This window comes from Natrix helvetica (genome assembly GCF_964273705.1).
Source record: "Natrix helvetica genome assembly, chromosome: 1".
In the NCBI taxonomy this organism is placed as follows: Eukaryota; Metazoa; Chordata; class Lepidosauria; order Squamata; family Natricidae; genus Natrix; species Natrix helvetica.
The window spans coordinates 351,395,408-351,419,139 of NC_138548.1; the positions used below are offsets into that span (position 1 = coordinate 351,395,408).

Sequence of the window (23,732 nt, forward strand, 5' to 3'; positions counted from 1 at the left end):
TTGTTAGACAGTACTTCCCTTTAACACACTAGATCAGGGGCGTCAAACTTAATTTGAGTTTGAGTGCCGCATCAGAGTTGTATTTGACTTCAAAGGAGGATGTGGGGGGGGGCATGGCGGGTGTGTGTGTGACCAACTCAATATCATTCATGTTGGGGGCACCTGTGGTGGCCCGGGTGGGGCTGGGGGGGATTCATTGTCTCCAGTGGAGGAAGGGGAGACCTGGGAGAGCACCAAACTCTTGTCCTCCAGAGGAACCTTGCTGTCTCCTGGTGGCCAAGTGCTAAGGCAGGACTTCCCTCCCTCCCATTCTTCTTCCTTCCCCTCTTTCCTTTTCCTTCCTTGCTCTCTTCCCATCTTCCCATCTTTATCTTTCCTCTTCCCCTTTCTCCTTTCCTGTCCCTTCTTGGATGCTCAAATGCTAAGGGGGAAACATTTCTCCTTTTGCTTTGTTTTCCTTTCAGTTTGTTTCGCTGGCAGAGGGCTGCAGGAGGCCATGCAGGCTGAAAACGTGGTCCCAAGCTCCATTTTTGATGGCAGAGGCACTGCGACCCGGTCCTTCGCCAATTCCACAGCTGCTCCTTGGTCTAGAATTAAGCACCCCATGGGCCGGATCCAGATCCACAGAACTTGACAGTCCTGTACTAGATGATAAAATGTTAAACTTTCCTAGGTTGAATCTTTAAACAGAGATTTAGATGAGAATATTACGCAACTTAGGTCTCTATAAAGTTTCCAGGCCCTAAATCTGTTTAGTAGTACTACGTTATAGAATAGAACAGAATAACAGAGTTGGAAGGGATCTTGGAGGTCTTCTACTCCAACCCCCTGCTTAGGCAGGAAACCCTACACCACTTCAGACAAATGGCTATCCAACATCTTCTTAAAGACTTCCAGTGTTGGAGCATTCACAACTTGTGGAAGCAAATGGTTCCACTGATTAATTGTTCTCACTGTCAGGAAATTTCTCCTCAGTTCTAGGTTGCTTCTCTCCTTGATTAGTTTCCACCCATTGCTACTTGTCGTACCCTCAGGTACTTTGGAGAATAGTTTGACTCCCTCTTCTTGTGGTAACCCCTGAGATATCGGAACACTGCTATCATGTCACCCCTTCTTTTCATAAGACTACAAATACCCAGTTCCAGAAACCATTCTTTATATGTTTTAGCCTCCAGTCCCCTAATCATCTTTGTTGCTCTTCTCTGCACTCTGTTCTAGAGTCTCCACATCTTTTCTACATCGTGGTGACCAAAACTGAATGCAGTATTCCAAGTGTGGCCTTGCCAAGGCATTATAAAGTGGTATTAATACTTGATTTTGATTCTATCCCTCAGTTTATGCAGCCTAGAAATATGTTGGCTTTTTTGGCAGCTGCTGCACACTGCTGGCTCATATTTAAATGGTTGTCCACTAGGACTCCAAGATCCCTCTCACAGTTCATACTATTGAGCAAGGTACCAAATATACTGTACCTGTGCATTTTGTTTTTCTTGCCTAAATGTAGAATCTTAGTTTTTAGACCATTGAATTTCATTTTGTTAGATAGCACCCAATGTTCAAGTCTGTCAAGAACCTTCTGTATCTTAAGCCTATCTTCTGGAGTGCTGGCAATTCCTGCCAGCTTGGTGTCATCTGCAAATATAATGTATTCCCCACACATTCGCTCATCCAAATCATTGATGACGATGTTGAAGAGTACTGGGCCTAAAACAGACCCAACTGCCTGGTTGTTTGTCTGGTTGTTTGTTTTGTTCTTTCTTTCTTTTTTCTTCCTTTCTTTCCTTCTCCTTCATTCCTTCTTCCTTCCTTCCTTGAAGAGTCGCCATCTGGTACCAAAATGAGGCCACTGTGGGTGATAACTGAAGGACTTTGGGGAGGGCATTCCATAAATGAGGTGCCACCTCCGAAATGGCAAGATAAAGGAAGGGGCTTGAGAGTGTCCCTGTCCCCTCAGGGACCCCATTGTCACCAAGGAAGCCTCCCCCAAAAACCCTTGAACAAAGGGCCTATAAGATGTTCTCCACCCACCAGATTTCACACCCCCCCCCTTATGGGTCCCCCTGTCCTAGGTTGGCCTGACACAACTAATGATTCCTTCTATTCATCTTTTGCCTAAAGGTACCTCATTGGTCAAACCTGAAGGTTTCCATCCAGCAAATGCTCCCATTCCACATTCTACATATTCCGTACTCTGCAAGGTAGTCTTTGCCCAGGTTTAGAGCTTCTCCTGATCCATTTCCTGATTGGCTGGCTGGGAAAGGGACAGTCCAGGCAGGTCTTCCTCTGCCGGATATTCATATGAGAAGTTAGAGAAAGGATTGTAATTTCTACTGAGACATCCCATCCATTGCAGCATTGGCTTTGGGGTTTTATCAAGGGTTTCTCCCAGTTTCCTCCATGCCAGCTTTACTCCATTCCGTCCATAAATGATTCCTTCTTCCTATTTTTTTTAAAAACGCATTTTCCTCTTTAACAATTGGCTGCCTCAATAATAATTGATGGTGAATCCGTCCCATGGCTGTTTCTTTCTCCCCAGATGTTTTCAAAAGCTTTTCCTTTAACAGATACTTGGATCAGTAATTGATTGGGGGTCCCTTCCAAGAATATTTGCTTCTTCGCAGATTTTAAAAAAGATTTTATCCCTAGATTTCAAAAAGCAGCATTTCGTTCTGCAGCTGTTGATAAAAACAGGATCGGTAACCTGATCGCCAACGTCCAATAACGAATATGGGGAAGGAGGAGGAGGAGGAAGAGGAGGAGGGAAAGAAGGGAGAAGAAGAAGAAGAAGCTAAAAACTCCCCTCCCCCCTTTGACGAGCTGATTGTGCCAATAATAACTGATCAGGGGTCCGTCCCGTGAATTTCTGCTCCACCCCAGTTTCCCCTTTTTAAAATACTGTAGTTCTTCTTTAAGAAGCCAGCGGAGATGACCGCGAGAGCAACAAGAAATCATCTCGGTTTCCTGGCTGGGCGAAACCCAAAGGCGTTACCTGATTTGGAGAGGAAGAAAAGAAACGAAACTTAACTTTCTCTTTCCTTTCCCGCCAGAGAAGACGACGATGGCGGGTGTAGCGTACTTGCCTGTTTTGCTGGAAGAACTCAACTGCTCCATTTGCCTGGACTTCTTCAAGGACCCCGTGCTCATCCCGGAGTGCGGCCACAACTTCTGCCGGGGCTGCCTGACCCGCAGTTGGGGGGCGTCGGAATCGGAGGCTTCCTGCCCCCAGTGCAGACAGACCTTCGCGCCCCGCAGCCTCCTCCCCAACAGGCAGCTGGCGCGGGTGGCGGAAGAAGTCAGGCAATGCGGGGGGACTTCGGGCGAGGAAGGAGGGAGCTTCTGCCCAAAGCACCGGGAGCCCCTCAAGCTCTTTTGTAGGGACCACCAGGTCCTCATCTGCGTTGTCTGCGACCGATCCAAAGAGCACCAGGGCCACTCGGTGATCCCTGCGGAGGAGGCTTTCCAGGAATACCAGGTAGGAGTCAGCCAGGAGGAATCGCTGCGGAGGGGCGTCCAGAGCCTTGGCCTTCCTGGCCATCCTGAGATCACTTTACCTGCTTCCCCTGTTGTCGGCAAACTGGGTTTAGCCTGCCGTAGATGCTCATCAGAACCAGACTGGAGAGGCCTTTCAAGGGACTTTTATTCAGTTAAGATTAAGGTTCCTTGCCAGGTGTTTCTTTTGATTTCTACATGCGTTAGGTACCATCCTTCTAACTGGAGTCCTTCTAATTTTCTTGTTGCTAGGCAGCAGAAGTCCCCCCCCCCATTTGTTGCTGCTCTTATTACACTCATCTGCCACTTTCTGCCTGGGCCATTCCTTTAACAAACTTCCCTAATACCAACCCGTCTCAGTCTCCTTCCCCTCCTGCTTTATCCTTTGTGCCTGCAATTTTTTTGAAGAGTTACCATAGTCCTCTACTTACAGCCATTCGTTTAGTGACTGTTCAAAGTTACAACATCATTGAAAAAAGTGTCTTCTGACTGTTTTTCACACTTAGGACAATTGTAGCATCTCTGATCAAAATTCTAATGCTTGGCATGTATTTATGACAATGGCAGAGTCCTGGGTCAGGTGATCCCCTTTTGCGACCTTCTGACAAGTGAAGTCAATTGGGAAGCTGGAATCGCTGTACAATGTGTTACTAAGTGAACAGCTGCAGTGATTCACTTAACAACTGTGGCAAAAACATCACTTAACTGTATTGCTTAGCAAGTGAAATTGCCTGTAGGGAGAAATAGGCTCCCTTTGCCAGCTCCCTTTCCACATTTGCTCTAGAGCAAAATTGTCATGGACTCCCCCAAAATCTTGAGTGCAAACCCCGAAAAGCACTCCTGCTGGATGAGGCCAAACTTTTTCAGTGGTGCTTCTGGGATTAGTGCAACCAGGCGACTCAGGCAGCTCCCTTTAATGCCCTTGCAGGTAGTCCTTGACTTAGAACTGTTCGTTTAGTGACTGTTCAAAGTTACACTACCATTGAAAAAAGTGTCTTCACACTAACTTCTTTGTTCCAGCCTAAGCCCCCTGAGGTGGACTTTCAACAGATGTTTCAACAACTCTTAAAGGGGCAGGAGGAATTAAAAAATCAATTGAAAGGAATGAGCAGCTCAGAGAGAATCAAGATCGAGCGATCCGAAACTCACAGAGAGTGGAACTTTTGGAGGAGGGGACGGCTGAGATGAGGAGAGAGGTGAAGGGGGTGCGGAAAGGAAATAAAGAACTTGAGAACCACCAGATAAAAACGGAATTTGAACGGATGTCTTTTTTCCTTAGATTTCAAAATGTAATTGAGGCTGATGATGAAGATTTGAGGGATATTATGACAAATTTATTGGCTGAATATACTAAAAAAGACAGACAACAGGTGGGGTGGGAAATGGACCTGGTCTATAGAGTAAACTCAGCATATGTCAGTGTCGGGGGAAAATTTCACCCTGAAGAAAGTGAGGTCTAGGATCGCGGCTGATTCCAACAGCATATGCATTAAGATGTGAAGAAAAAGAATAAAAGTCTTGGGAAGCATATTCTAATTAATAAACAAACTTTAATACAAAAATAATAAAAGTAAATAAAACAGAAAACTAACTAATTGTTACATTTTGAAAAAAGGTTCCGTCTGCCAGCTTTTCTGGCAGCCGGACAAAAGTTCAGCAGTAGCTCTCTTTCTCTCTGTCTCCGTCCTAATGTGTGAAGACATGCGCAATAAATCACTGTCAGATAAGACTTTATGACCTGCGCAATAACTCTCTCAGTTTAACTCTTTTAGTGTCAGTTCAGTCAGTTCATGTCTAGCAAACTTTTTAATGTAGTGACACCCCTTTTGCTAGTCTGGGCTGACGTCATCAAATCATCAATTAAGGCACATCTTCTTTCGCAGATACTCTTGTTGATTTACAGGAAGTGGTTTGTTAAGCATATCAGCAATCTGATCATGTGTAGAAACATATTGCAATTTAACAAAACCTTGCTTAACTAATTGCTTTGTGTTTTGATAACGAATGTCAATGTGTCTGGACCTAGAACCTGTGAAATGTGACTCAGAAATATGAACCACAGATACATTATCTTCCATCACGGTGATTGGTCGAATCGGACGTGTCCAGATATCTGTGATCAAAGCATCAAACCACGTTAGAGAATTACAAGCATCTGAAACACAAGCATATTCAGCTTCAGTAGATGAACATGAAACAAAACTCTGTTTTCTCACTTGCCAGTAAACAGGACATCCATTCAGGAACATCATGTAACCAGAAGTGCTTTTGCGTGACTTCTTGTCGCTCGCCCAGTCGGCGTCTGCATAACAAATTAACTGTGGATGATCAGTGTGTGTTGGTTATAGCAATAACTTCATGTGTTTAGTGTGTTTCAGGTATTTCAACAACTTCTTAATGCATGCCCAATGAAATTGTGTTGCCTTACCTACGTGTCGTGATAAAAGATTAACACTAAGTGCAATGTCAGGTCTGGTCCAACTACTAATGTATAATAGTGAACCAATGACTGAACGATAAAGTGTTTGATCCTCGAACTCAGGACTTGGTTCATGTGTTAAGTTGTGAAAATCTGTTTGCATGGGTGTCTTTGTTGTGCTAGCATCTTTCATGTTGCAATGCTGTAGAATGTGGTCAATTTTCTCCTCTTGTGAAAGACTAAACCCCTTCTGTGTCTTTTCAATCTGAACACCTAAATAAGTGCTAATGTGTCCTAAAGATTTCAGTGTGAAGTATCTCTGCCAACTTTTGGCAAAAATCTCACTCATTTTCTTATTTGGACCAATATAAACAATATCATCAACATAAACAAGAATTATCTCATATGCATTGTTAGATCTTTTTGTGAACACGCATTCATCAGTTTCGGACTTAATAAAGCCCATTGAATTTAGTTTGTCAGTAAGACATAAATACCACATTAAACCTGACTGTTTCAGACCATAAAGACTTTTGTTCAGGAACCAGGTATCCCCTTCTTGCTTTCGGAATCCTGGAGGGCTTCTTACGTAGATCTCTTCATCTAGGTCTGCATGTAGATAAGCTGTGTCCACATCAAATTGGAAAACTTCTAAACCAAGAATAGTTGCAGTGGTTAAAGCAATTTTTACACTTTCAGTTCTGACTGTTGGTGAGTAAGTGTTTGTGTAGTCCTCAGGATAACGTTGAGCGAAACCCTGAGCTACAAGTCTGGCTTTGTATAAAGACTCACCATTCGGTTTCTTCTTGATTCTGTAGACCCATCGAGTGCCAATGACTTTTTTGTTTGCTGGAGGTTTTGCAGGTGTGAATACATTAAGTTTCTTTAAACTGTCCATTTCATCCTGCATTGCATCATACCATTTGTCTTGCTCTGAATCAGGAAGCTGTTTGATTTGTGTGAATGTCTCAGGAGGAAGAGTAACGTTGCAAATCAAAGGTAATGGTGTTTTTGTCAGTTGCCATGAATATCGTTGTGGAGGGATTCCTTTTGTGACCCTCTTGGAACGTCTTGGAACAACAGACCAGTCTTCTTCTTCTTCTTCATCCTCGTCCTCACGTTCGTCGCTAGCATCAGCATCCGCGGCTTGCGAAGACGGAACATCAGGTTGTGAAGAACTGGTAGAAGGAATATCTGCCTGTGAATTGTCATCAGGCTGCGTGGCATCTGGAACACCATCTCTAGGAAAATAAACTTCAGGATCATTGGAATGAATCCTGTACCAGTCAATCTCTTCCTCAAAATTAGCAGATTGTGAAATGACAATCACATGTTTAGTATCAATGAATTTGGACCATTTTGAGTCATCATCAATACCCATAAATCTCAGTCTCTTTGGTCCTTGAGTTATAGGAGTGTTCACCATAGCATTTGAACCAAAAATGTGGAGGTTCTTCAGATCAGGCTTGTAGCCATACAGCATGTAGAAAGGAGTTTGATTGATTACACTGCTCCAAGTACGGTTGACAATGTAATTTGCATATTTGATTGCTTCACCCCAGTATATGTTACTGAGATCGGCATCTTCTAGAAGACAACGCATCATGGTTTGTAGAACCCCTTGTCTTCTTTCTACGACTCCATTATGAGCCCGTGTATATGGAGCAGATGTCTGATGAAGAATTCCATTCTTACGCATCCAGTCCTGGAAACGCTGAGACATGAATTCTGCACCACGGTCACTCTGGATTCTGGCGATGCAAACTTGGTATTGTGTAGAAACAAAAGCTGCAAAGTCTTTAAAGATCTGAAAGGTCTCAGATTTTTCTCTCATAGGATATACAAATCCATATCTAGAATGATTATCTACTATTGTTAGAAAATACTTTCTGCCACCAATTGTTGGTGGGAAAGGGCCCACTATGTCAGTGTGTACCAAATCAAAAATGCGTGTTGACCGGCGTGTAGCGTGTTTGGGAATAGCAGCCGCCTTGGATTTAGCCTTTTTGCAAACCGCACAATCCAAAAACACCTTACACCCCTTTAGATCCAAACCTTTTGCGAACTCCGGCATCTTTCTAAGAATACGGAAACTGGCATGCCCCAATCTTCTGTGCCATTTGTGAATACACCTGGAATGCAAAGGTTTACCTGTTAGTGAATTCTCAACATTAACAGTTTCATGAGGAACCTCAGGCTTGCTCTGAGCAACCTGTTTCTGTTTTCTCTGTTTGTTGGCTTTAGGAGCCTTTGGCACAGTAACGGGTTCTCTCTCTGAACCAACTCTCTCTGGGCCCGTGTTGTGCCTTTTGGGGGTTTGTATACTTGCCTGTGCTTGCCCTTTAGGCTTTGGCTTTAAGTAATAAACACCACCAATCAACATGGTTTCAGCAACAATATCTCCATCTTTAACTAAGTAACTTGCTTTTTCAAGGTGGTGAACCTGGAACTTTAACTCTCTAGACAAGTGACTTTGACTAAGCAAATTACTGGTTGCTGAAGGTATGTAATAAACATCAGGGATGTATGTATCGAGCTCTTCAATGTAAACAGTTCCTTTTCCCACGACCTTGCAAGTGTGGTTGGTGAAGGAATACAGTTCTCGATACTCGGGCTCTGGCTCGCCCATCTCTGTGAAAAGTTCCCTTCTGTGGGTAATGTGCACAGCTGCTCCACTGTCTAAAGTCCACAAAAGACGTCTGTCGTACTTTGGATCAGGTTGTGGAACGTTGGTTATGGCCAATGTTGCGAGTGGAGCTTGTGGATCACGCCTTGGACCACGACGACCTTGTCTTCTGCCTCTACCTCTGCCTCTGGGGTCTGTTCCTCTGGGCTGGTATGTGACGGGAGCTGGAACTCGTTGGGGACAATCCCGGGTATCATGTCCCACACGGTTGCAGGTGTAGCATTTTGGCATCCTTGGAGCGTAGCCTCTTCCTCGGAAGGGACGTCTGCCTGGAGCCTTTGATGCTGGGGGACGTTGGAGATGTGGTGTAGCTAATTTGATAGCTTCCTCCTCCACTAAAAGTCTGCAAACGTGGTTAACTGTGCGTTGAGCAATAGGCACGTAGTTAATCTTTGCAACAGCATCTTTCCATTCATAATTCAACGAGTTAATGATGATGCTAATCATTTGGATATCATCGATTACATGGCCATTTTGTCTCAATTCACTTCTCATTCTTTTCAGTTTGGTCAAATGTCCACCATTTCGTTCACCAGGTTTCAACTTCGAACCATGGAACTCAGACATGAGCAAACATGAAGATTCAATTGAAACGGGCCTGTAGCAATCTTCCAAAATAGCCCAAATTTGTTGGGCTGTTGCATCAAGTGGAAAGGTACCCTGGAGCTCAATTTCCATTGACATGAGCAAAGTCGTGATTGCTCTGTTTTCCAGGTCTCTCATTGCAGGTGTCCATGGTTGGGGAGGAGGATTAAAAACCATGCAGTATGTGCCTTCTCTGCGAAGCAAGAGCGCAATTTCACTGACCCAGGCTTTATAATTCTCTCCTGACTCCTTTAATTTGGACTCACCAGTCAAAGGAGTGACTGGAAATACCTGCTGAGGAATATGCATTGGAACAATTTGTTGAGCAGGTTGCAAAGCTGGTTGTTGAACCAGGGGGTGCTGCAATTGCACCATTGGCCTTTGCGTGGCAACATCAAATTGACTTCCTTGCATTCGCCTTTGGCTTTGCCTTTTTCCATCTAGGGAGGATTCAACACCACCAGGGAGCATTGAAGACTTAACCTTTGGAGGCAAAACTTTGGCTTCTAGAGGACTCATAGATAAATCTTTAAAGCTCTGACGAAGCTGCTTCATCTTTTGCTCTAATAATTTTTCTCCGCCAGCAGATGGCAGTGCAGCTTCACTTCTTGGCTGCCTCAACCCTCTATACGTGGCCGGAAATTCAGTGGAACAAAAGGGATCACGTGACCTCGGTGACGTGTACATATCTCTTTGTTCTGATTCACCTAAAACCTCTGTGGGGTGTGTCTTAGGCTGTTGTTTTGAAGAAGACAAGATGACGTCCTCAGACATTTTGGGAGTGGGGGAGCCCCTCCTACTTCTTTTCATTTCCTCAAAACATTCTCTGGCTTCCCTAGCGTATTTTTCGAACAGCTCTAACTGATCACGATAGTTTTGCATTTCTTCCCCAGTGCCTGGGAAGGATTCATAAACTTCGCTTTCTGCGTGGGAGTATTTTTCCTCTGCCGGCAGTTGCCGCTGAGGCTTTTGCCATTCATCAATTGTTTCATAATCTCCAAGAGTCTGGGAGTGGAGTGGCTCTGGTAATGTGGGAAGTTTTGGCTTGGCCCCCAATAAATCATAATCTCCTGGAGGTATTTTAGAAGGGGGAACTACTGACCTCTGTTCGTAGATCTCGCCTTCTGTAGCTCCTTCCCCCACAGCTGGCTCAGCACTTGGAGAAATTTGTTGCTTTTGAAGTAATTTTGAAGGATCTTGCTTCTCTGTGTCTGAGGGAGCCTCTGTGTCAGAAGAAGTGGACCCATCTGAGCTTGTTCCATTTTTCTTCTTCTTTTTCTTTTTCTTCGACATGGCTAATTACCCTAGTCGGTTATCTTAAGATAGCTCGAAGGAAAAACAGCCGTAAATTATAGCCATCTCTGCTACCATTAATCAACTCTGCTACCATCGACCAACCTCTGCTACCATTAATTGTCAGGGGAAAATTTCACCCTGAAGAAAGTGAGGTCTAGGATCGCGGCTGATTCCAACAGCATATGCATTAAGATGTGAAGAAAAAGAATAAAAGTCTTGGGAAGCATATTCTAATTAATAAACAAACTTTAATACAAAAATAATAAAAGTAAATAAAACAGAAAACTAACTAATTGTTACATTTTGAAAAAAGGTTCCGTCTGCCAGCTTTTCTGGCAGCCGGACAAAAGTTCAGCAGTAGCTCTCTTTCTCTCTGTCTCCGTCTGGAATGTGTGAAGACATGCACAATAAATCACTGTCAGATAAGACTTTATGACCTGCGCAATAACTCTTTCTCAGTTTAACTCTTTTAGTGTCAGTTCAGTCAGTTCATGTCTAGCAAACTTTTTAACGTAGTGACAGTCAGAACACACAACGTTGCAAGGGAGGTACACATTATATTTCTCAGAAAGACCACAAGAGACGAGATTCTGAGTGCACAAAGGGGGCAAGCTTTAAAATACAAGGATAGAGAGATAGCCATTCTGAAACAGATCCCAAAGAATGTTAGAGATAAAAGAAAAAATTATTCGCTTTTAGCGAAGAAATTATACCAGAAAGGGGTGTGGTTTAGATGGCTTTTGCCAGAGGGTATGCTAATATTCTGGGAGGACACGAGAGTTAGAATTAACACAACTATGGAGGCTGAGGCCTTCAAGGAAAAAAATAAAGTCCTCCTAGATAAACCTGATGACACTACACCGGACATACAGGACACGGGAGGTGCCGAAGCTCTGCTGGAGGGGGGAGAAGAGGCAACATCTAGAAAACTCAGATCACAAAAATGAACTAGAAAATCTGTTTGATATAAAATGATTGAAATTATTTGAAGATAAAAGTTTATATGCTGACAAAATACTATTAAGTAGTAACAATCTAATGTATTGGTAAATGAAAGTTATGAGAATGGGGGAGAGGGCCATTTCCTGCATAATGTAACTGTCAAAATTTGTAACTTTATCCATTACCCTTTTCCTTGACTATTTTTTTAAAAAACCAATAAAATTTTGTTTAAAAAAAGAAAGAAAGAAAAAAGTGTCTTCTGACCGTTTTTCACACTTAAGACAATTGTAGCATCCCTGATCAAAATTCTAATGCTGTCAGACCTCTCAGCCAATAGGCTTGAATCTCTGTTCCCGCCAGAACAGAGGACCTGAGTGGAAACTATAGTGAGTGGTTTGAATATCTAACACCCCTCCCCTCTTAGTTGGGATGTTCCTATTGGTCACATAGTCTTGCAGGTAGGCGGGTCTTTGTCTTACCCGCTCAGACATGCGCAGTTCATTTGGAACTGGTTCCTTGGTCAGGTCAGACGGACCCTTCTGCTCTCCAGCACCGCTTGGTGGAAGCTGCTGGAACTTTTCCCAGGCCGCGGCTGGAGCTCTGGGATTTGTTTGTTTGAAGCTCGCTGCGGGCCTGCAACAAACTCAGATAAGTCCCCGGAAAACTTCGGGCTTGAGTAGGCTGTAGAAGGAGTGTGTGATTGCTCCTTTTGGGTAGGGCCTCGGCTGATTTTCTCAGGAGTTGCGTCTGGTGCCCTAAGAGTGGAGTTGGAGAGGCGACCAATGAGTTGGTCAATATGCCTCCTCCATTGTCTCCCGTCCTCTAGCTCCAACAAGTAGGAGCGAGGCCCGGTGATGCCTATCACTATGGCAGGGATCCACAGAGTCCCCCCAGCATAGTTGTGGGCATATACCGAGTCCCCTACGCTAACGTTTCGAATCTTGCTTGTGGAGTCAGGGGGCGATGTGACAGAATAGTTTGAGTGTAGCCGGTCTAATTGGGACTTTAGCCGGCAACCCATGAGAAGCTCAGAGGGGCTTCTCCCAGTTGTGGTACTTGGCGTAATGTGTTGGATTAGCAAGTAATGATCAACCTGTGTTTGCCAATCCCCCGGGCCCATCCTAGCGAGGGCCTCTTTTGCAGATTGCACCATTCTCTCCGCTTGTCCATTGGAAGCCGGATGGAATGGCGCGACCAGGGCATGCCTGATCCCCTGACTGGCTAGGTAGGTCTCAAATTGAATGGCCGTGAATTGGGGCCCGTTGTCTGAGATCAAGACGTCGGGCAGGCCATGCGTGGAGAAAAGTCTCCGTAGCATCTTGATGACCACCTCTGCTGTGGTGGAGGTCATCAGGGCTACCTCTAACCACTTTGAGTATGCGTCCACAATTACTAGGAGGGTCTGGCCATGAATGGGGCCAGCAAAGTCAATGTGCACCCTAGACCAGGGTGCCTGAGGTCGCTCCCACTCCTTAGCAGACAATCCCAGGATGCCCCACATGTAATGCTTCCAATACTGCAACTCACAGTTTGTTTGGAACAACCACCCAGTCCTCCCACAGTAAACAACCGTTAAGGACACACAGTTCATCACATTCAGCATAATACAGTTTGAAATTTTCCCCCACAGGCCCCTTGGGCCACCCCCTCCACACCCAGTTCAAGATTTGCCAGATGGTGGAGTCCTTTGCCGAATGACGGGCAACATCGTTGGATGAGACAGGTCCAATATCCAAGCAGTCAATAAGTAGGACCAGTGTCTCAGGAGTCGGGTCAGCTAGCAGTTCTGGTAGGGGACAGCGACTCAATGCGTCGGCGTGTCCCAACGTGGAACCTGGGCGGTGAACCAGTGTGTAGGAGTAAGGGGTAGGTCAGTTTCCCGCTATTAGTCCCAACAGCGGTTTGTGGTCGGTTACAAGTTCAAAATCCCTGCCGTACAAATATTCATGGAATCTTTTGACTCCCGCTACTGCAGCCAAAGCCTCTCGGTCCATTTGGCTGTAGTTTCTTTCTGCGGAAGACAAAGTTCTTGAATAGAAGGCAATAGGGGCTTCTGTGCCGTTTGGCATGCGGTGGCTTAGGATGGCACTGACACCGAATGGGGATGCATTGCAGGTCAGCACCAGTGGCAGGGTCTGGCTGTACTGGACAAGCAGGGAGTTGGCTGTCAACAATGGTTTGACAGCGGCAAATGCGGTCGCCTCAGCTTTTCTCCAAGACCATTTGGCGTTCTTAGTCAGGAGCCAATGCAGTGGTTCAGCGACGGTGGCTTTCTGTTTCAGAAAGACGCTATAAAAGTTAAGGAGCCCGAGGAATGCCTGCAGCTCGGTTTGAGTGGTGTAGGGGCTTCCTGGATTGCTTTTATTTTTTGTGAGGTCGGGTGAATCCCAGAGCCATTGATCATGTACCCCAGGAACTCTACCCTTGGTACGTTAATTTTGCATTTTTTCTTTTTATGCCGGAGTCCCTTTTCGCGAATTCTGACCAGAACCATTCTAACTCTTTTTGAAAGTTGCGCCTCGTTTGCAGCCGATACCAAGATGTCGTTGAAATAGGGGACGACTCCTGGTATCCCTTGCAAAAGACGTTCCATGACACTTTGGAACAGTCCAGGGGCGATACTAACTCCAAATTGCAGGCGGTGGCATTTGAATGCACCCCTGTGCGTCACAATGGTTTGGGCCTCCGCTGTAGCGCCATCTACAGGCAACTATTGGTATGCCTGCGCCATGTCTAATTTAGCGAAATTTTTTCCAGGCCATAGCGAATGTAGACAGGTGCTGTACAATGGGAACAGGGTAGGCGCTTTGTTTAGTGCATTATTTATTGTACATTTATAGTCCGTGTAGATGCCGACTGACCCATCAGGCTTGACTGGGGTCACTATTGGGGTCTCCCAGCGTGCATGGTCGACTGGCTCGAGGATCCCCTGGCTCACGAGCTTGTCAATTTCCCTATCGATTTTAGGGCGGAGAGCGAAAGGTACTCTCCTGGGTTTGAGCTGGATGGGCGCTATGTTGGGGTCCAAGCTAAAGGAGATTGGTGTCCCCACATACTTACCAAGACCGGAACCGAAGACGTCCTCGAACTCCTTAAAGATGGCCTCGGCGCCGTCTTCCTTAACGGAGCTGACTCCGGTCACTTCCAGGCCCAGGGTCTGGAACCAGTCGAGCCCCAGGAGGCTCTGTAGAGGTGCGCTGACCACGGTCACGGGGAGCTTGGCGCAGAAAACTTTGAAGCGCACTCGGAAGGCGCCTTGGTCGATGACGGGGACTTGGTTCCCCTGGTAGTCCCGCAGGCTGATTTCTGGGATGCGAAGGTGCTGTTCTTTCAAGCTCGGGATGGCTTGCTTCAGGGTCAACCACGACATGATCGTTAACGACGATCCGGTGTCGATCTCCAGCTCACAGGGAGCGTCCTCTATGAGGACGGTGACCTTCAGCTTTTTTGGCTGCCGGGTGCGGACTTGCCCTATCGCAGTGTGATAGGTAACCTGTTTTTCTCTCTCTGGGCGCCCTTTTTGGTTTTGCCAGGCCCCTGGGTTGGGCCTCTGTTGGCGGTATGTGGTCTTTTTAGGCTGCCAGACGGTGGCAAGAAGTTCGCTCCGGCACACTTTTGTGATGTGCCCCTTACGGTCACAGCGCTGACAGATTGCGTCTTTGAAACGACAAGTAGACTGGGTATGGTCTCCTCCGCAGCTTTCGCATGGCGGCAATTGTGAGTTGAATTTTCACGCCGGATTTGTACGGCTACTACGCATGCGGTAGCTGTCATCTTCTTCGCTGTCAGTTTGTTCGTGTTCAGCGGCCTCATTGTGAATGCGTGTTTGCTTCTGCACGGTTTGTGGCACGTTGTGTTGACGCTGCAAGACCTCCGTTGACTTGTCTGTGCATTCGGATGCTCTGGCCTCGTCAAGTGTGATTTGCAGGGACATGTTGGATTTGGCTAGCTATCGTCTCAGCAGATGACCATCCTGCACGCCGCAAATTATACGGTCTAAAATTAAATCGCCCAAATCGCAGTACTTGCAATACGTTGCTGCCTTGCGAGCACCGCCACATATTCATTGATGGATTCACCTTCCTTCTGGTTTCTTATATTAAACTCATGGCGGCGTACGTGTCTTGACAGTTTGGGCGCATAGTGGGATTTGTTGTAAGGTTGCCCATGGAACAGCTGGGAGCGGCGATGGCTCTGATAGGTTCTTCGCGGTTTCGAAAACCTCATGGCCACAATACCCCAGGAAGAGGTTTTCTTTAGGCTCTCAGGGATGCCCACAAGGTTGTTGGCCTCTAGGAAAGATTCGAATCGCAACATGTATGATTCCCATTGTTCGGCCACCGGGTCATACGGAGTTGGTGGGGCGTGCATTGCCATTTTTGGTTTCAGGGCGATTTGAGTTTTGCCACTCAAAATGGTAGCTCAATGCCACGCCGATGCTCCGGGCTGGATCTACTTGCTGGATCTTTTGTTGTTCGTTCTTGCCTATTTGCCTCTCAATCCCACCTTCGTCGCCAGTATTAGATAGGGCGATTGAAGAGGCAGAGACAGGCTTGCAGTAACAACAGCTCTTTATTAACAAGTAACAGTATGTACAATCCAGCAACCAGCATGGTCTGACAGCAGCCCTTTTATAGGGAGCTGTCAGACCTTTCAGCCAATAGGGTTAAATCTGTGTTCCCGCCAGAACAGAGGACCATAGTGAGTGGTTTGAATAACAGGACGTTTGCCAACTGTCATGTATTTATGACGATTGAATATACTGTATCTTCTAACTGGGTCTTCCCTCAGATATAATTCTTTATGGAAAATAAACTCAAAACTTGTATTTTCTCTTCAGATGAAGGTGGAGGATTGCCTGAAGGCTCAGAAGGAGCAGAAAGAAAAAATTGCTACATACAAAAGAGACACAGAGGAAAAAGTGCAGGAGATGCTTGTAAGTATGGATCCAAGGGTGAGGAACTTCTGCGTTAATAGGAAGGAGAACCCCATCCACCATCTCTAATAATAGGCAGCCTGTGTTTTAGTACAAGTTCTGACTTAAAGGAAATTCAAGTTAAAGACAGTGTTAGGGCAGAGAACTTTTTCTTAACCTGGGGACTTAAATGTCCCCATTGTCTGAATGAGTCACAGTTGGGTTAAGTGCACCTATTCCATGAGCCATGTTTTATGCTTGCTTAATAAATTAATGGGAATCATATTTCATCTTATGGAAAACATTGTGAAGTCAAATATTTTTCTCTCTCCTTTTTTGGAATCCCTGATTGCCAAGAAAAGTTTCATGAGAGATCATTTAAACTGGAGCCTTTTTTTTTCTTTTTAGAAACCTTCCCCCCACCCCGCTGCGTTTTTTAATATCAAAAAGAGCTTTTTTTCCCCTTAGGAAATTCTCCCACCTGGATTCTTCAAGGAATCCATTTCATTATTATAACAATAAAAATAATTAAGTAAAATAATTAAAATAAAAGTTTGCCTTTGCTTTTTTTATTTCTTGTTCCAGGACCACATCCTATATATATATATTTATTGTTTTTACATTTAAAACAATGCAATGCTGCGGGGTCAGGGTGATCAAATATTCACATTATGTACAGCTAGTTTCAACCATTAACAGTTAATCTACTTAATACATTGTCTGTCCTTCTGTTCGATCGCCATATATACGTTTATTCCAGTCTTGTCATCTTAACTTATACCAGTCATAAAATCTATTCCATACCTCAAAATATTCTGATTCCCCTTTATTTTTAAGTTCCAAAGTGAGCCTATCTGCTTCTGCACAGGCCAACACTTTTCTGATTATATCTAGCTCTGATGGTGTATTTTCTTTTTTCCAATGCTGTGCATAGGTTATGCGCGCTGCAGTCAGTATATGTATAATTAGATAGAGTGTATCTTTCTTAAACCCCTCCGGTATTATGCCTAGGAGAAAGGTTTCTGGTTTAAACATAATTTGTTCTCCCACCATTTGTTCTAACCATGATTGGATCATTTTCCAATATTTTTTTTGCCTCATTGCACGCAGGACCACATCAAAAAAGAGAGAGAAAATGTAGTGGCTAAATTCAGAGAGCTACAACTCTGGTTAGAAGGACAGGAGAAGCTTCTATTGACTAGAATGGAAGAAACAGAGAATGATATTATTGGAAGAAAGGAGAAAGGTTTGGCCAAGCACATGGAGGAACTTTGCTCTCTTGACCAACTCATCCAGGAGATAGAAGAGAAGCTTCAGCAACCAGCCAGCAAACTCTTACAGGTCAGGCAGGAAGTGGAGATCATAGAATCCTAGGGCTGGAAGGGACCTTGGAGGTCTCCTCTTCCCAAGGCAGGAGTCCTTATACCATCCCGAAAACATGGTTGTCCAAACTGTTATTGGAATCCTCCAGTGATGGAGCACCCAGAACTCAGGGAGGGAAGCTGTTCCATTGATAAATACTTCTCACTGTCGGGAAATTCTTCCTTATTTTAGGTTGGATCTCCTTGTGATGAGCTTCCACCCAGTGCCTCTTGTTCTGCCCTTGGGTGCTACGGAGACTAAATCAATGCCCTTTTCTCTATGACAGCCATTCACGTATTGGGAGATAGCTGTAGTGCCTTCCACAGAGTACTCTTTTTGACTCTTTCCTTTTTTTCCCTTTTTTCATAAATTTAGTCGAAATTATGATAGTGTAAAGTACAAATGAAAATAAAGAAAACAAGGAAATGAAGAAGGATAAGAATAGGAAAGAAGTGTAGGATAAAAAAAAGAAAAAAGTGTCGCTGGACTTTTTTTCTGCACAGTAAAATACAAAATAAAATTACAACCTCAACTTTTTATTTTTGCATATTTAGTCATTATTAGCCATGTGTATAAAAACAGATTAGTCTAATAAGGAAAATCAAGCAACAAGAGTTCATTTTATTTCTGTCTCGAACACAAAGTTTAGAAGCTGCTTCCAAGTAGAAACAATGGGTCATATCTAATTGCAGGATTCAATTTTGTTATTTTTTCTAGCTCCATCACTTTTTCCATCCATTCTTCTCTTGTGGAGATTGATATATCTTTCCATGTCTGCATGTAGGATTCTGGCTGCACTCGACCAAGTTCAAAATCTTTTTTTCAACTCCTCATTTAGTACTCTTTTTGACTCTTTCTATGGAAAGGAACGGTCACTAAATGAACTATTTAGCCAAGGACTACCTGTAATGTCTAAGGGCTACATAATGTAATACAGAAAAAGCAGGCCATGTGAGAAGCAAGAATTCAAAGTAATGGTCACTGTCTCTGTATTCTTCACAATAAGGGACGTGGTGGTGGGTGTTCTTTGTAGGGTCTCCCCCTCCCCTTAATCTCCAGGGCCAGGAGAAACCCAACACTGATGACCTTCTACAAAGTTTTATAACCACTTGGATTTCCCAAAGTGCCTTGATTCTGGTAGCATAAATGCAGGGGATTTTTTAAATCCTATTGATGCACTGTTTTGTTTTTCCAATATTGTAATTGTGTTGGATTCAACTGGGGTATAATTTTTGTTAGGCAAAAAAGTAAAAACAATACCTCTCCAAAAGAGGTTGAACAGCTGGGAGAAAAAGAGAAATGGGATTTTTTTCCATTGAAAAAATGGAAGTTCTTTATATGTCTGTTAATGTCTGATTGTCCAGATGTTTCACTCATTTATTATGTGAATGTAAGAATGTAATTTTATGCATAGGAAATGCTTTGTCTCTTTATTTTTCAGGACATTGGAGGCATCTTGAAGAAGTAAGTAAATTCACCCTTTTCTTTATAGTCTTAGAGATCAGCAGCTCCTCCAACAGTTTTCCTATTTTGGAAAGTTCTATTTGTATTTAGCAGTATTTGAATGTAAAGACAACGTACTGTATTTCAGGGCCTTTTAGACGTTTCCTCAGATAACTTCAACACAATTTAATTAGCAGTATTTGATATGGTGAATTGTTATAGTCTGTCACACACTCAGCCAGATGTTTAGATTGCATTTGGCCATTTTATCCACCTATTGCAGCAATGGCGAACCTTTTTTGGCTCGCGTGCCATAAGTGGGGGGAGCGCAGGGGTGCTCTATAGGCGTGACACCCCCCCCCATTTTTACATGCTTTTTTTGCCCTCCCCAGGCTCAGGGGCTTTATAGGAGCCTGGGGAGGGCGAAAACAGCCTCCCCCGCTCCCCCGGACGCCCTCCGGAGGCTTCAGGGACCGCCAGGAGGCTTCCCTGATGCCTTTGGAGCAGTCAAAACGATCCTCCGAGCAAACCGGAAGTGACTTTCGGTTTGCTCGGAGGATCGTTTTGAGCGCTCCAAGTCTTCGGGGACCGTCAGGAGGCTTCCCTGATGCCTTCGGAGCAGTCAAAACGACCCTCCGAGCAAACCGGAAGTCCGTTCCCGAACTTCCGGTTTGCCAGTAGGGCCGGTTTTTGTGCTCCGGAGGCTTCACGGAAGCTCATGAAGCCTCCAGAGTGCCTCGGGGGGAAAAGGCTCTTTTCGTCCTCCCCAGGCTCTTATAAAGCCTCTGGAGCCTGGGGAGGGCGAAAAATGGCTTTAAAAAAGGGTGAATTCAGCTGGCCAGCGCACGCAATCCTCAAGCACCATCTGATGGTTTAGAAAGCTTCTTCTATTGGCAGGTTGATAATGGTTACAGGAACTGGGCATGGCTGGTCTAGGGAAGAGAAGGACCAGGGGAGACAGGATGGCAGTGTTCCAATATTTGAGGGTCTGTCACAGAGAGGAAGGAGTTCAACCTGTTTTCCAAAGCACATGAAGGCCAGACAACGAATAATGGATGGAAACTGATCAAGGAGAGATTCAACCTAGAAATAAGGAGAAATTTTCTGACTGAGGAGAATGAACCACTGCAACAGCTTTCCTTCGGACATTGTGGGAGCTTCAACACTGGAAGCTTTCAAGACGAGACCGGAGTGCCATCTGTCAGAAATGGTGTGAAGTCTCCTGCTTGGGCAGGGGTGAGGGGGATGGACTAGATGACCTACAATGTCCCTTCCAACTCTGTTATTCTGTCTTGCCAGGTACCAGGCTAAGGAAACATATGAGAATCCGGTGGATTTACTTCTAGAGCCAATCTGGGATTACAGTGATGTGACTCCACTTCTTTCAAGTGCCATGAAAAAATTGACAGGTAAAAAACAGCTGCCGGGGTTTTATGCTGGATGACATTTGGAGAATCCAAGAGAGATTCTCGATTGGTTTCACATGGATCAAAGAAGGATCAATTTCAGGATCAGTAGCTCAGTTATAATTGTAAGTTGACACTACCTGTATTCTTTGAATCTTGAATCCATGTGCAGTGATTACTGGGGAAGCAGAATAAGCTCCCACTTATTCTATGTATAATGTAATATATACAGGTAGTTCTTGACTTATGACCTCGGTTCAGCTGAACATTTCTGTTGCTAAGCAAGGGAGTTAAGTGAGCAGTGCCCCATTTTACGAATGTTTTTGCCACCGTTATTCAGAAAATCACGGTTGTTAAGTGAATCGTGGTTGATAAATGAATCTGGATTCATGCATTGATTTTGCCTGTCAGAAGCTCCCCAGGGAGGTTGAAGAGGACAATCCCAGAACCATCAGATGCTGCAACCATCGTAAATACAAGCTGGTTCCCAGTGCCCGAATTTTGATCACATGACTGGGGAGGCTGCAACAGTCGTATATGCGAGAACCGGTCATAAATCACTTTTGTAAGTGGCACTCTAACTTCACTACACAAATAGTTGAGAACTACCGGTATACGGAATATATAGTAGAATATATTTACACCTGATGGAATATATAGAGCCACCAATGACATTTTGCCTTGTGGCTTTCCATATTCCTTATTTCCTGATTTGAGTCCAAGGAAAGCAAACCGGGGTATCTGAAGGGAGGCCCTTCTGTTGCTCCAATTCCAGTGATGAGATGCTGAATTCCTCCCTTTTCTTCCCCAGAGACTCTGGAAGGCGGACTTCAACCACGCAAAGGTAAATATGAGTTGTAGGAATTGCAATTGCTTGCTATTTTAAGCTCTGATGCCAGTAACTTTTAAGAGAAACATCATAGGTGAACAAAAAAGAAGAATATAGGATTAGGTACCTTAAAGATTATGCTGATCCAGTAAACTTTAATGATTTTATGATTTATGGAGCATTACTTGCCATTTATATGTACAACATGAGCTAATGCAGAGGAGACAAAATCCTTGTGTGTGTGATCACACTTGGCCAAATAAAGCTGCTGTTCTTTTCTTTTCTGTTTTGTTCTACTCCTACTCCTCTCCATTCCATTCTACACATCATCTAGAAAACTGAAGTCAATCTTGGTGTAGAATGAAATATCTGGACAAATGGGAAAATATGGCCTGGGACTGAAAGGAATATTGAATTCCTACCAAGCTAATAACATCCTGTTGATTTTACAGCCTGATTATAAGTGGTGGGAGATGAGATCTTTGGGAGCAGAGAAATTAGGTCCTTTGGGTCAAAGCAAATAGCAAATTGCCTCCGCCATGTGGGCCATCAGACTGATGAAAGCAGAGGTTTCCCTTGCAAGATCCTCCCCTTTTGTACATGTCTGTGACACCCTGATGCTCGCAGAGAAAAGGACGGAGCTTCCTCATATCCCATTGTGTGCCCCAAGTTCCCTCTGGATTCTTCCAGTTCAGAATTGAAACATGGCAGCCTCTTGTTCTGCCTGATCCTCAGAATTAATACTCCAGGTAGAGTCCCTGTTCAAGTCAACCACTCTTCACTCCCAATCCCATTCATCTCATCTGCAAGATGGAAGCTAAAGAGAATTGTGCAGGGAGGCTGGAAGAGGTGGAGCACTATGAAGGGTTGGAAGGACTTGGCCAGGAGTCTTCAACCTTTGGCCACTGTAAGACGTGTGGACTTCAGTTCCCAGAATTCTCCAGCCAGCATGGCGGAGCTGGGGGGCAATCAGGATAGGGTAGGTCCCATGGGAGACTAGAGACCAGGGGAATTGACCAGTGGAGCCAAGAGATGAAGAGCTGAGCGGAGGAGCCAAGAGCAGTACAGGTAATGAACAGATCCTGAAAGGTGTGCAGCTTAGTGGCAGCTGAAGGGGAGGCAGATGGACTGGAAGATGGGGAAGGCAACCTAAGTGAATAGAACGAGAAGGCCCAGAGGAGCACTGAACAGGCCGGCAGTTAACAGAGGATTGGACTAAGACAGTGGGAGAGCCAGAGTGCTTGGAGAAAAAGGAGAGGGGGGGGGACCTGGAGACTAGCCACCCCATCGGAGGAATTCTGGGAGTTGAAGCCAACAAGTCTTACAGTTGCCAAAGTTGGAGGACTCTTGACCAGACAATGGCTTAGGTGTTGTTTTAAAAAACGAGTCTTTCAGTCCTAGAGGGGTTTTTTGGAAGCTGAACTCCATTCACACAAGAGGCCGTCGGGTTAATAGCTCTTGGGGGTGAAGGCACAAACTAGGCCTCAAGCTGAAGCTCTTGTTTTTTCTTCCTTCCTTCCCTTTCCCCTTACAGTGAATGTAACTCTGGATCCAGAAACAGCCCATCCTGGCCTTGATGTCTACGAAGATCAAAAAAGTGTCATGGGAATTGGGCCAGTTGGAGGAAACTATATTGTCTCAGATTACAACAGAGTTTTACAATATCCTTATGCAGGGACGTACAGTGAGGTTTACGACTGGTGAGGCAGCAATTTTTTTAGTTTTGATTAAATAAATAAATAAATAAATAAATAAATTTGGATTTATTAGCCGCTCCCTTTCCGGGCAGGACTCGGGGCGGCGTACACTAAGACATATATAAACATACATAAATACAAAGACATACATGCACGGAGGAGGTAATAGATTAATTGTTCTAACTGTCAGGAAATTTCTCCTCAGTGCTAAGTTGCTTCTCTCCTTGATTAGTTTCCACCCATTGCTTCTTGTTCTACCTTCAGGTGCTTTGGAGAATAGTTTGACTCCCTCTTCTTTGTGGCAACCCCTGAGATATTGGAAGACTGCTATCATGTCTCCCCTAGTCCTTCTTTCTGTTAAACTGAACATACCCGGTTCCTGCAACCCTTCTTCATATGTTTTAGTCTCCAGTCCCCTAATCATCTTTGTTGCTCTTCTCTGCACTCTTTCTAGAGTCTCCACATCTTTTCTACATCGATCTTCCTTATCGTTTCTTAGAAAAGGGGAGCTGGCAAAGGGAGCCTATTTCTCCCTACAGGCAATTTCCACTGCTAAGCAGGACAATTAAGTGAACATTTCTTCCCACTGTTGTTAAGTGAATCACTGCAGTTGTTCAATTAGTCACACAGCTGTTAAACGAATCTGGCTTCCCCATTGACTTT

The 23,732-nt window shown here is 44.6% G+C and overlaps 1 protein-coding gene across 2 annotated transcripts; it reads left to right on the top strand.

The window, feature by feature from the left end:
- The first annotated feature begins 2,985 nt into the window (after nt 1-2,985).
- Nucleotides 2,986-23,098, top strand: LOC309385247 (zinc finger protein RFP-like). Of its 2 annotated transcripts, XM_081939479.1 has the most exons (7): nt 2,991-3,472; nt 16,258-16,371; nt 17,443-17,673; nt 19,136-19,158; nt 20,437-20,546; nt 21,355-21,387; nt 22,907-23,098. In XM_081939479.1, the coding sequence occupies exons 1-7, from the start codon at nt 3,059-3,061 to the stop codon at nt 23,074-23,076; spliced, it is 1,095 nt and encodes a 364-aa protein (XP_081795605.1). In that variant the 5' UTR covers nt 2,991-3,058; the 3' UTR covers nt 23,077-23,098. The 2 variants fall into 2 exon arrangements, with proteins under 2 accessions (XP_081795606.1, XP_081795605.1); XM_081939480.1 differs by lacking the exons at nt 21,355-21,387; nt 22,907-23,098 and adding an exon at nt 20,955-21,342 and having other exon boundaries at nt 2,986-3,472.
- The last annotated feature ends 634 nt before the right edge of the window (nt 23,099-23,732 follow it).

Coding starts and splice junctions, on each gene's coding strand:
- LOC309385247 (XM_081939479.1), top strand. CDS start 3,059: ATGGCGGGTGTAGCGTACTTGCCTGTTTTGCTGGAAGAACTCAACTGC. Junction 3,473..16,257: donor AGGCTTTCCAGGAATACCAG/GTAGGAGTCAGC, acceptor TTTTCTCTTCAG/ATGAAGGTGGAGGATTGCCT. Junction 20,547..21,354: donor TGCCATGAAAAAATTGACAG/GTAAAAAACAGC, acceptor TTTCTTCCCCAG/AGACTCTGGAAGGCGGACTT.